General features: G+C 30.3%; 1 protein-coding gene across 1 annotated transcript; it reads right to left on the bottom strand.

Annotated features, from left to right (window-relative positions):
* Positions 1-10535: 10535 nt before the first annotated feature.
* LOC112511363 lies at positions 10536-11237 on the bottom strand. The gene has a single exon (XM_025116959.1). The coding sequence runs from the start codon at positions 11106-11108 to the stop codon at positions 10620-10622; it is 489 nt and encodes a 162-aa protein (XP_024972727.1). The 5' UTR covers positions 11109-11237; the 3' UTR covers positions 10536-10619.
* Between the last annotated feature and the right edge of the window lie 2307 nt (positions 11238-13544).

Below are 13544 nucleotides of genomic sequence, written 5' to 3'. Positions count from 1 at the left end.
TTGAGCACGATTGTTTTGTCTTGTCCTTATACACACAAAGAACAAATCCATACCCTTTCTAAGGTATAGTACGGTACGGAGCCGATTAGTTGACTCTACTACCCACCAACTTTGTGAAAGGATGTCTACTTATGAATAGGCTTTTGTACTATTCACTGTAGTAAAGGACAAGTCTTTCTCTAAAGACTTGACACGTGTTCTAACCCTACCACGTTGATTTAAATGTGCATTTAATGCAATGGGTATAAATAGATGTGTTCTATCTCCATGCAGAGATACTCTTGACTGATACTTACTCTTGAACCCTATCTTACGTTCATAAGTAAAAGAACACACATCTAAAAACACAATACACTCATCTTCAAGAGCAAGTTAGAATCCCTTTATTGTATTCTAAAATAGTTCTTACTCAGAAAGAACTTACTTTCTTCTAAGTCTTTTACAACAAATCTTTCCTTTATTTGCTAAGAACTAGTGTGTAACTTTAGATTGTTTAGATATGTTTTATTTACCTTATCTTTCCTCAAATAATCTTGTAAAATCTGTATTGATCCTTATTTATCAATATATATTTTAAATTTGAAAAGTTTTATGTGTTTGTATTCACCCCCCCTTCTACAAACTGTTATACACAGCTTGTAGACCCTAACGGGACCAACAGACGGGACTACGAATCGAGGGTGGGAATTCGAGTTCATTAGCATTCAAGCATCGATAAAGGTAATACATTATGTTTAAGTTAACATCTTATTATTATGTAAAACTACTTAACGTTTTGAGTAGCGGGGTTACTTGGTTGCAATGGCGGCTTAAATATTATCGATTAATAGTCATCGCCTTGAGCAGCGATGGTTAAACCAATGGTGGTTTAAACCCGATGTCCTATCGTTTTTGGCCTCAATTGAACTGTAAAACAAATGTAAGAATCTCTATAATTCATTGTTCAATATTATACTCGTGATTTTTATACATGTTCATTAAGCCGATTAGTTGGTCTAATAATGGATACCTTCTTGATTCAAATTGGAGATTGTATGTTATGGTTAAAAACGATAATATTCGGAATTTAGCCGATTCAAAAACATGGACAAGGGGTTGTACTCCGTTGAAACACAACTGTGTGGGGTGGTTAGCAGTCAAAACACCCGTGTTTGGGTCTGATCAAAGTTCAACGGCCATGCATGTTTATGGTCTTGAAAAGGAAACCAATGTGTGGCTCGAACATAAACAAAAATGTAATTGTAGCCTTGAGCAAAAGCAAAAGCGACCACATGAAACACGACATTGAATGCTTGGAAATGGTCTATTCATGAAACTATTTGTGGGGTAATTTACATGGGTAGTCACACGTATAAACATATATATACATACATATATATATACATATATATGTGTGTGTGTACATACATATATAATTTGGTGGTTTATACATGCATGTTCAAGTGACTAGGGAGTCACTTTGGAGCTGCATGCTTCACGTATGTATATAAATAAATATATATTGCAATATGGAAGAAAATCAATAAAGGATTTCTGGTTATGCATAAGGTCGATGGACATGCAAATTATTGGAGGTATTTTAATTAAATCACATAATTAATTGATTGATTTAATAAATAGATTAAAGTGTTGCAAAAAGGATTGATGACTATGAAAATGTTTTAAATCAATTTATGGAGTTTACATGGCTATAAAGGGTAAATTAACAGACGTTAATGGACTTTTATAATAAGAATAAAGTGTCGTATTTGAAGTTATAATAGTTGGCGCATTTTAATTAGGAGTTGGAAATATTATAAAATGTCAAATTGACGTTATAGGACGTTGTAAAGCTTAAAGCTTGGGGTTTAACAATATTCGACGTAGGTTAATCGAGTTGACTAAGGGGTAACTTCAAAGTCACTAGGTTTGATCTTATTAACATAGTTTTGACTTTTGGGTCGAATTTTTGAAGAAAATCTAGTCATTAATTGACTATTATGGTTTAATAATTGTAGGTTATTAGTTAGGAAGATTATTTGACAATCTATGCAGTCAGGTGAGTCTTCATGAGACTTTAACATGGATGCATGCTTATGTACAAATTATTTGAGCATTACGTTATTTTTTTATGTACATGTTTATGGGTTTATTATTGTGGGTTGCATGCTATTTGGTTACGTGTTTTTAAACATTAATTAGCATGCTATAAACGGGTTAATATTTTTGTCAAGTATGGGAAGGGGTCAAAAGTCATAAGGGATGGCACATCTTAGGGATGGGTGACCGGACAAGGGATAACCGTGTAATCCGGGGAAGTGCCGATGACGGTAAGACCTTAACCCGACGGGAAATTTAGAGATCTCATAATTATTTCAAAAGAGTTTGAAACAGATGTGCATGTTATTTTATTTGGGGTATTGTTTGTTTTTATGCATGATGAGATATGTATGTGTGTATGATTGTGCATAAAAACTATGAACTCACTGAGCTTTATAAAGCTGACTATTAGTATGCATCTCAGGAGCTCAGAGTTCAAGAACGGAAAAAGGCAAAGGTTCTGCATAGGAAATAGAACTATTATTCAAGTTATGATTTATAAAATCCTTAGTATTTTAATTGAATTTATATGTAATATAACCTGGTATGGGATGAGTTAGTTTTGAGATATTGATTACGATTAATTATTGTAAGACTTTTCGCTGCAATAAGGCTTTATTAGCCGCTAGGTTTTGGATTTTAATATTTTATTACTTGACACCTTGTATTTGAAATGAGGGTGTTACAGAAATGGTCCAATATACTTTGGGCTCAGCTTTCCCTTGTTTCCAAAGCGAACTACTTCTTTCTAAGGTGATACTTCAAACATCACATCCTCACCGACTTGAAATTCAGTTGACTTTCGACGTTTATCAGCATAACTTTTCTGACGATCTTGGGCTACTTTCATCCGTTCCCGAATCTGACTAATTTTATCTTCCATCTGCTGAACTATTTTGGGTCCAGCCAACTGTTTCTCACCTACCTCGTTCCAACACGGTGTTCGACATTTTCGTCCATATAATACCTCAAAAGGTGTTGCTTGGATACTCGAGTGAAAACTGTTATTGTAGGCGAATTCAATTAAAGACAAATGATTATCCCACGTTCCTCCAAAATCAATAACACAAGCTCGAAACATATCTTCTAGTGTCTGGATTGTTCGTTCACTTTGTCCATCCGTCTGTGGATGATAAGTTGTACTTAACTTAATATGTGAACCCATTTCTCTTTGAAAACTTTTCCAGAACATAGAAATGAATCGACTGTCTCAATCATAAATTATTGATAACGAAACACCCTTACGTGTTACCACTTCATCAATATACAATTTTGTTAACCGGTCCATCGAATATGATTTTTTTATTGGTAAGAAATGAGTAGATTTATATAATCGGTCCACAATAACCCATATGGCATCATAACCCTTTGGTGTTCTAGGTAACTTGGTTATGAAATCCATAGTGATGTGATCCCATTTCCAAATCGGAATTTCTAATGACTGCAACTTACCGTAAGGGCGCTGATGTTTTATCTTCACTTGCAAACATGTCATACAGCTTTCAACATGTCTGGCCATGTCTTTCTTCATACCCGGCCACCAGTAGAATTGTTTCACATCTTGATACATTTTGTTTGTACCCAGATGGATAACAGAACGAGATTTATGGGCTTCACTTAAAATGCCTTCTCTGAGATCATCATAAGATGGTACCCAAACTTTGCTTTGAAAACATAACAGTTCTCGACCGTCTTTTACCAATTCATATATTAGCCCAGCAAGTCGTTCCTGTTTGACTTGTCTTCTTTTACAGCCTCGCCTTGGAATCTTTGCAATCCATCCTGAATGCTTGGCAATAGTTCAGCTCTTAACGCAATAGCTTTAATTGTACTACTTCTTTATTTACGGCTTAAAGTGTTAGCTACCACATTTGTTTTTCCCGGATGATACAAAATCTCACAATCATAATCATTAACCAGTTCCAACCAATGTCTTTGGCACATATTAATTCCTTCTGATGGAACAAATGCTGTAAACTTTTGTGATCAGTAAAAATTTAACACAATAAACTTGGTTAACATTTGAACCACTCTCTCTCTCTCTCTATATATATATATATATATATATTTATACATACATATACATACATATATATATATATATAGAGAGAGAGGAAGGGTTCAAACGAGAACACCTTCATTTTACGAGAACACGATAATACCTTATTACTATAGACAATCACATGTAATAATATTATTCCATCACAAATGATACACATGTGATACTAAATCAGAGACGTGGGCGATTTTCAATGCGATCTTGGTTGCGGGCCAAGTCACCCTTACACCACTAAGCCCCCTCACAAGTATTATCACATGTTATAAGGGTCTTGTTGATATGATTTTATAATCCATCAAGCCCATCACATGTGATGTTAAATCATAGACGCAGACAACCTTTGGCGCGGCCTAAGTTGTAGAACACGTCGTCCGCACATCACAGGGTCCCCTCACGCGTATTATCACATGTGATAAGGGTGTTCTCGTAAAATGGAGGTGTTCTAGTTTGAACCTCCACCTATGTATATATATATATATATATGTATATATATATATATATATGTATATATATATATGTATGTATATGTATATATATATGTATGTATGATCCTAAAATGGCTGCCATGGAATTGATATTTTTCTATGTATATATAATTTTATTATACTCCCAAAAAGGACAACCACATGGGATATGCAGTAAGTTTTGAGAAGCCTTGATGCTTTATGTTGTAGGGTATATATATGTATACCCAAACGTGATGGTAAAATGGGGATGAATGATGAAGAGGTTTAGTGGCGTAAGCAATTTAGAAAATAATAATAATTATTTGTGTTTTAAGAACGCATTCAGTAAATGATCAAATACTTAAAGTGTGAGTACTTAGAAACATTATGATTTGATGTAGGATTGGAGCTACCAAGTAGTGGGTAAAAATCTACGCTAATTGAGGTGCATTTCATGTGTTTTAAATGGATTACACACAAGTACGTAAGTAAGTTCTTTATATGATTATGATGATTTTTTGAGCATCGGATATTTTGCTAAACATGAAATGCATGCTAGTGTGTTAGATGATGCGTGAAAGGACGGTTATATGAACATACTACATTTCGTTACGAATGGTTTGCATGCTACATCTGCATACACACATATATATACATGTTTGTATGTGTGAGGATGTTGGATGGTCTATCATGTGAAATGCTTTTAGAACATGCCACTGTTTTAAATATTGGATGAAATGCATGCCATGTACGATACATGTTTTTTTTATTAAATTGGATGAACGTGACGTGGTTGTAAGTGTGAGGCTCATTACCAGGATGCTGGTATTGGACGGCGGGAAACCGCATAAAATTAAAATAGTCGGTATGTATGTTGGAAGGGGTACCTTTGAGACTGTACTATGAGATGGTGGTCAAGACATGTGCCTGGAAGCACCTCTGAGTTTGACTAGAGATGGACGGAATGACGGAGCCCTATCATGCCAAGTGGACGTACGTGATCTCAAATGTGATGGAAGATGTATTTTAATGTTTGCAAGATATGCTTTTAAAGTGCATGACATTTTATGAGTAATCTACGATATAAATGGTTTGTTTTCAATTAGTTTCGTTTTTTATTTACTTGTTTAAGAATGAAGTTGCGAAAAGCCACCTCACTTAACGTAAAGCTAACTTTAGCATGTATCTCAGGATCAAGAAAGTTCGAGGTGGATAAGGGCAAAGGTCCGGCTTGAGGACTATTTATGCTAGTAAATTATTTATTTTCGGTTTATGTTATTGCATTGTCGATTAATATTTCATAACAATGTATTCTAGACGACATGTATTTATAAGTGTTAATGTTTCGTTACGAACCCTAGGTTTAAAGGTGTAACATAAAAATAATTCTTCACACATGAATCAACATTTGAAATTTAATAAATTTTGTGATCCAAGTGTTAATTCTTTTATTTTGTAATTTAATTAAAAAAGCATTTTATATTAAATAAATTATCAAATCAATAAAAAGGGTGGAAGGGAAGAGCTACAATGAGAAGGATATTTAACATGTTATAAGCTAAGGTTGTAAAATTAAGGGTTAAATGTATAAAATAGTAACCTATTTTCATAAAAAAAATTATTATAATATTTTATTTTTGTTTTTTTATTAGAGCAATGTACTTTCAAATTATTTTTTATTAAGACATTGTACTTTAAAAAATCTACCCATAATAGCAATGGATAACCTGTTACCTTTTAAACCGATCAACCCTTTGACTTTTTTGCTTGTGTGGCTTTAATGAGTGATGTGGTGACACATCATGTTGATGACTTAATTAAAATTAAAATAAAAACTTATTTCAAATTATTATTAATGATTTTTCATTTTTCATTGCTATGATCTAAAAAAACATTTAATTTTTTTTACTTTTTCTTATTAAGTTGCATTCAAATTAAATATTCTTAGAGTAAAATATTTATTAAATAAATATGAAACATCATTTTCGAGATATATTTTGTTTGTAAGACAGGTAACTTTTCCTACTTTATGTTGTTCAAATAAATACATATCTTTTAAAGTTCTCTTTAAAATATTAACGAAATAAATTGTAATCTATTTTTTTAATATTGGTATATTAATAAATAATTCAAAAAAATCTAATTAATTTAATATATTTATACGCCAAGTAATTTTTTTTGAACAAATATAATATATTCTTTAAAAGATAATATTTTTTGGTAAAAAATGAACAATTCTTATTTTTCTTTTTTCAAAAAACACATATTTTTTAAATTATTAGCGAGATAAGTTGTGTTCTACTAGTTTTATTGATATTGGTATATTAATGAATAATTTTAAAAAAATTAATTCATTTAATACATTTATTAAATAACATGTAAAATATATAAATATTAAAATTAAAAAATACAGTGTTTAATAAGAACTAGTAGATGCTATAATAAAATAATTTTGAAAGTACAATGATGTAGTAAGAAAGTCACATCACTATAGTACATGTGGACAGCCTACGTGGACAATGAGGTGACATGAAAACCTAGTATAATGGGTAAATTTAAATCAAAAGGTTACCCAATGCTATAATGGATACATTTTTCAAAGTACAATGTTCTAATAAAATATAGTTTGAAAGTACATTGCTGTAATAAAAAAAACTGAAAGTACAATGTTATAATAAAAAAATTTATGAAAGTAGATTGTTGTTTTATGCATTTTGCTCTAAAATTAAAAAATAAAACATATAAAAAATTATAAGGGTATAAAATGTAAAACTTATTTATGATATTTAATAATATGATTAAATTCAAAAAAATTAATATCTGATTCATTTTGAAGGTAACATAGAATCATAATGGTGTATTTATAAAAAACACATATTTTATTTAATATATGATTGTGTATGTTAACAAGATAAGGATATAAAAATAAAAAAGTAAAGGATATTAAACAAATTAAAATAAATAAAGATATAAAAAGTGTAAGTATTAGAAATAATTTCTTAATATTTATGATTTACTAGAAGGGTACTTGTATAATGCAGTGAGATACATCTTTAATATTTCATTTTATTATTTGTCTCAGTCAATGTTATAATACGGTCATATGTGATTTTAAGAAAGCGTTGATGTTTTTATTTTTGAATAATATATAAATAAAAAAATATCATAAAAAATTGACAATTTTTTTTATATTAGTATCAAATTAACTATTTAAATTTTTTTATTCTGTATGTAATTCTTTAATTCAATTTTTTTATTATAAATTAATTAAGGTTCAATAACGAAGTAATTTATATTTGGTTTAATAATATAATTTTCTTATAAAGATAATAAYTAATTATTTTGTTAGAACTCGATAATTMTTCTAATTATATTTTATGTATTTTATATTTTAAAATGAGATGTTTATTCTCTATTTGATTATGTTTATCCGCGGTTATTTACACGAATTCAAATATGGAGCTTTAATAAGTTATATTTATGTATAATTTACTTGTAATCTTGAATTTTAAGTAATATGCATCAATATACAATACTTTATGTATAAAAAATGATTTTTAAGAATTTTTGTCAAATGCTTTAATATAGTATAGATAATAATATAATTAAATAAAATAAATATTCAATATTAAACTCATTTTAAATTTATTGACGAAACGAGTGTAATGGTATAGTTTTATAAAAAGAAAAGTATTTTTAATGTATATTAATTAACATATGATTATGTATCTATACTATATTATAAAGCATTTGACATAAACTCTTAAAAATCATTTTTTAAGCATGAAGTACTATGTATTGATGTATATTACTTAAAATTCAAGATTAGAAGTAATTGCGCATAAGTACAACTTATTGAAGCTTCATGTTTGAATTCGTGTAACTAATTACATATAAACATAATCAAATGGAGAATAAATATCTCATTTTAAATATAAAAAATATAAAATATAATTGGAATAATTATTGCGTTCTAAAAAACTACTTGCTTATTATCTTTATAATAAATAATATTATTAAACCAAAAATAAAAGAATGAGTTAAAAAATCACAAAAAATGTAAATTTAAATAGTTAGTTTGCTACTAATATCAATAACTTTTTTTCAAATTTTTATGATGTATTTTCATATTTATATTTTATTCAAAAATAAAAATATTATCGTTTTCTCTAACATTGTTCAAAAAAACCGTCGGACCGCTTAAACCGGCCAAACCAAGTCAAACCGGACCGTTTTTGGCGGTTTGAGAGGTCTGGCGGTCCGGTCTGGTTTGGAAAATAGCAAAATCGGGCGATCCAGTCCGGTCTACGGTTTGGAACATTTTTTGAGCGGTTTGGACCAAACCGACCGCCAAATATAGATATATATATATATATATATTAATATTAGCAAACCCAACTTTTTTAACTTATTGGCTATGACCCAAATATATCCCTAAGCTTAACATCTAACATAATCAAAATCGACGACTAAAATCATTAAACCATTGAACATATCGACACATTTGAAATCCCTCAAAAACTTTGAAATTTTGAAATCCCTCAAAAACTCCATCAATTTATTGATCTTTCTAATCCATGGTTTGATTTCGGCGCACATCATCAAGACATCAACCATGCGCCGAAATCAAACCATGTGATTCAACCAACTTATATTTGACTTCTATTTTGTTTGGTCAAGAACTCAAGACTCAAGAATTGAACCATTGAATGTTGTGAAGTCGTGGACTTTGTTATTCAATACTCACAATCGAGTTGTAACTTTGTTAATTTGTTTGTTTTCTAATATGTTATATATTTATTTGTTTGTACTTTGGATTGTTTCGACTTTGTACTCTAGAGCTACTTAATTGTTACATTTATTTGTTTAGATATTTTTTTTTGTTAAAATGAATATTTAATCTAAAATTCTAAATTATATATGTTTTTTAAGTTTAATATTTAAACTCCATTAAAGGCCCAAACCGCATAAACCGGTCAGACCAGACCGCCTTTTTGTGGTCTGCTTTAACCGGTCTGGGCACTTGATGTCAAACCGCTCGGTTTGAAAATTTTATAAACCGTTATTACGGTTTGGTTTGTGGTTTGAGGGATTAAACCGCCCAAACCGGATCACGAACACCCCTAGTTTTATCAAAACCACATAAAACTGTATTATAACATCAACTGAGACAAGAAAACCGAAACATTAAAATCAAGATATATCTTGTTGCATTGTGTGAATAGCATTCTAATATTAAAATAATAAAGATGTAAAATAAAAAATAAAAAATAAAAAATAAGTTAAATAAGTAATTCAAATAGTAGACATTGTAATTTTAAAATAAAAAATGATGACGTTTGAATGAATCAAAATGGAGATAAAAGGTGGTTGTGAAGACTTATAGGAGGTATTTTAACCAACCTGCGAATAAAAAAATGGAACAAATACTTTAATGGTAGGCCTGCAATCCTAATGTGATATTTTAACCAAACTTTTTGGGTTTTTTAGATTGATTATAAAAACTATTTATTAATTTATTTCGATATAATATCAGTAATAAGTATTTTTAAGTGTTTGTATAAACAACTTATACCGGTATCAAAATGGTAATAAAGAGTTTTTGAAAAAGTTAAACCCAACTAACTTATAATAATTTAATGAACACTTTGTAGAAAAGTATAAGTTGTTTCAAATGACCAATCCCAAACACCCCCTTTGTTGCAAAATCTTGCCACATAGACAAAAAAAATGTTTTGAAAGTAATAAAAAAAAAAACTTGCATTCATCAAACATATTCGATTTTAGGGGTATTTTGTGATTGTTTATAAAAACAATTAATTGACTTATTGCGGTGTGGTGTGACACCGGTAATAAGTTGTCTTTTTTAAGCAAATCCCAGGCACCCCCTAAACTATAAGAAAATTATGTGTATGAAAGGGAATGAAGCATGAAGCATGAAGCATGAAGCATGGTAAAAAGTGATCCGATGGTTGTGAATTAATGGAAGTAGAAGAAATTTATGAATTTTACAAGCATGAAATGAAAGAAATTCCTCATGAATATCTATGGATGATTTTAGCAGTTGTTGATTTGCTCCTGGAAAATGTCAAATGATCACTCTTCGCCTTTCTGCTGCCCATCTCTGGTTTATCCTCATCGCCAAAGTTGGACACCGGAGCCTCTTCATCAATCCTACCCATTCCCACACTGGCACTCCTTGGCACCCGTCGAGACGCCATCATTATGTGCTGTTTTATATACAAGTCCAGATCTGCCCTGCTGTTTATGCTAAGATCTCCCATCCTAGTTGTGGAGTTGGCTCGGATAAGCTCCCTCAGATCTTCATCGCAGGAGCTGCTGCTGCTGCTGCTGCTTCTGGGCAATTGGGTTCCGAAGGTGATGGCTGAACCGCCATAGGTAGTGCGGTTGGCGCAACTGGTGATGCTTCTGATGTACAAATCTTTGGCTTTGCATAGGGCTTTATAAGGCGTTGTGATGACCCTTATCATTAGATTTTTCTGGTACATGCTCTTCTTGCTCATGTTTTTCAATTCTAATACATAAAACTAGAAATCGAAATCTAGAAAAAGTGTGTGTGTGTGTGTGTGTGTGGAGATGAAAGAGTTTAAATATGTGAAGCTAGGAAAGGAATTGAAATTACGAGAAAGGAAAGGTCAAATGTACGACACGACCAAAAAGATTGAAGAGTCGTCGATGATAAGAGGATAGAGATGCCAACCGTTTAGATACACATCATCTTAAATTAAAAGTTCAATAGTAAATTACACTTTTGATCCATGTGGTTGACATTTACCGCCAAGTTTAGTCCTTATTTTAAACTACTTACATTTTTAATCATTATGGTTGTCATTTTATTTATTTTTGGTCCTTATGGCTAATGGTGTTAACAAAATCTGTTAACTCTAAAGCAATTATATATATATTTTTTCATTTATTTAATTTTATATATTAGGAAATTAAACAAAAAAATTATTATATTATGCATACCTCCTCTCTTCTTCTCCGACTGTAAACTTGTCGGCTACAATGGGTTCGTCGGTTCCATCACTTGCCTATCCTTTCTTCGGCTCTCCTACAACTCCAGCCTCCTACGCAGATATGAGTTTTTTTAATAGTCAAAACAATATTTTCGATGCCATTTCTTTTTGCATAGATGCCATTTCTAGTACTCACCTATGTATGTGTGTATGAACACTTCAAACACTTCCTCTTCCCTACACACTGATCGGTCATCTCTATATCTTGTATGTGTCTCAAAAACATCATGATTGTGTGTGTATACAAGATATGGTGAGTGTAGATCCACAATTGCAGATCTTGTTTTGTTGCATTAAGGTGAAAAACAAATACGACAACAGAATAGACAAAGAACTTGGTTTTGTTCTTTTTCTCTTCAATTGTTGTATTTTTTGATTTCTTTGAGATTTGCTTTAATCGTCCATGTACGTGTGTGCAACATGAAAGGAAGTCATCAGTTCGCTTTTATTTTAATTTGTTGGCAGATTTAAAAACACCTAAATCTGGTGTGTGTGTGTGTGTGTGTGTGAAAGGGGAAGGGGGCATCAGGAACGGTATATGTAATACAAGGAGGAGGCTAGAGTTGTAAAATGATTGAAGAAGGAAATGAACAAGTGAAAGAACCGACAAACTTATGGCTACTAACGAAGTCTACGTTTGTAGAAGAAAAAGAGATGAGGTGGGTATATGTAATATAATAATATTTTTATTTATTTTTCTAATAAAAAGTTGAATAAATGAATAACGTAACAAAATGCACTGAAGTTAACGGACCTTGTTAACAATGTTAGTGACGGGGACCAAAAATAAAATAAAATGACAACCATAATAATCAAAAGTGTGATTATCTTAAAATAGACACCGAACTCGACATGAATAACAATCGTAAGAACCAAAAATGTAATTTACTCAAAATCCATTGTCCAATTAGGGGGGCGGAAAGCCGCTGATTCATTATCCCATTTTACAGAAACCATGTGCATAATAAAACTATCAGTTCTTTTTTATCCTTTTCATTTTAAAATTAAAATTTTCACTTTTTAAAGTATTTATTATTGTTTCACTGAAAAATATGTATTTTATCACATCGATTTTAAAAAGGTGTTTGAGATTATCTATAAAAATAACTTATTGACTTATTCCGGTATGACATCGGTAATAATTACTTTTAAGTGTTTTGATAAACAGCTTATACCGGTGTCAAATCAGTAATAAAGAGTTTTTGAAAAAGTTAAACCATTTTAACTTATAATAAGTTGATAAGGATTTTTGAAGAAAAACATAAGTTGTTTCAAATAAGCAATCTCAAACACGCTGTAAAAACTTCTTTCCTTTAATTCTTCATATTTGATATTTTTATTTATTATATAATATATATATATATATATATATATATATATAATATCATGTGAAAAACTTTTTTAATAATACCACACACACTAAAACACACATGAAAGAATAAAAAGTTAGGTGTTAAGATATATCATTAGATCTTTTTCTTTTTGTTGAATCATGAAAAACATGTTTTACAACAAATATTTACCTAAATACCAATATAAGTTGATAATTGGATTCTTTTTAGAAATTTTAAAATCAAAATAAAGAAACAATCTAAAAATAAAGAATTAGGAACAACATTAAGAGTCTGTTTGATAGTTGCTGAATGGTTTAATGCAGAACGATTAAGTGGTCAGAATGATTAAGAAGCTCTCATGATATAATGCAAAATAAAATATAATTGGTGGATAATTGTTTACAATAAAATTATGACGTTGAATGGTTAAAGAAGACACAAGATATAAAATCATTCAGAGGATTTTAAAACTATTAAAAGGTAGATTTTTTTTTTTGTTAAATAAGATTCATTTTTTAACAAAACTATTTATAAATATACAAACAATTTCTAAGAAATTTGATTCAATAATTGGTATTGGTTGATA

This window comes from Cynara cardunculus, assembly GCF_001531365.2.
Source record: "Cynara cardunculus var. scolymus isolate 2C chromosome LG 4, CcrdV1, whole genome shotgun sequence".
Lineage (NCBI taxonomy): Eukaryota > Viridiplantae > Streptophyta > Magnoliopsida > Asterales > Asteraceae > Cynara > Cynara cardunculus.
The sequence above is the reverse complement of the archived record's forward strand: the minus strand, read 5'-3'. Positions and strand labels throughout refer to the sequence as shown.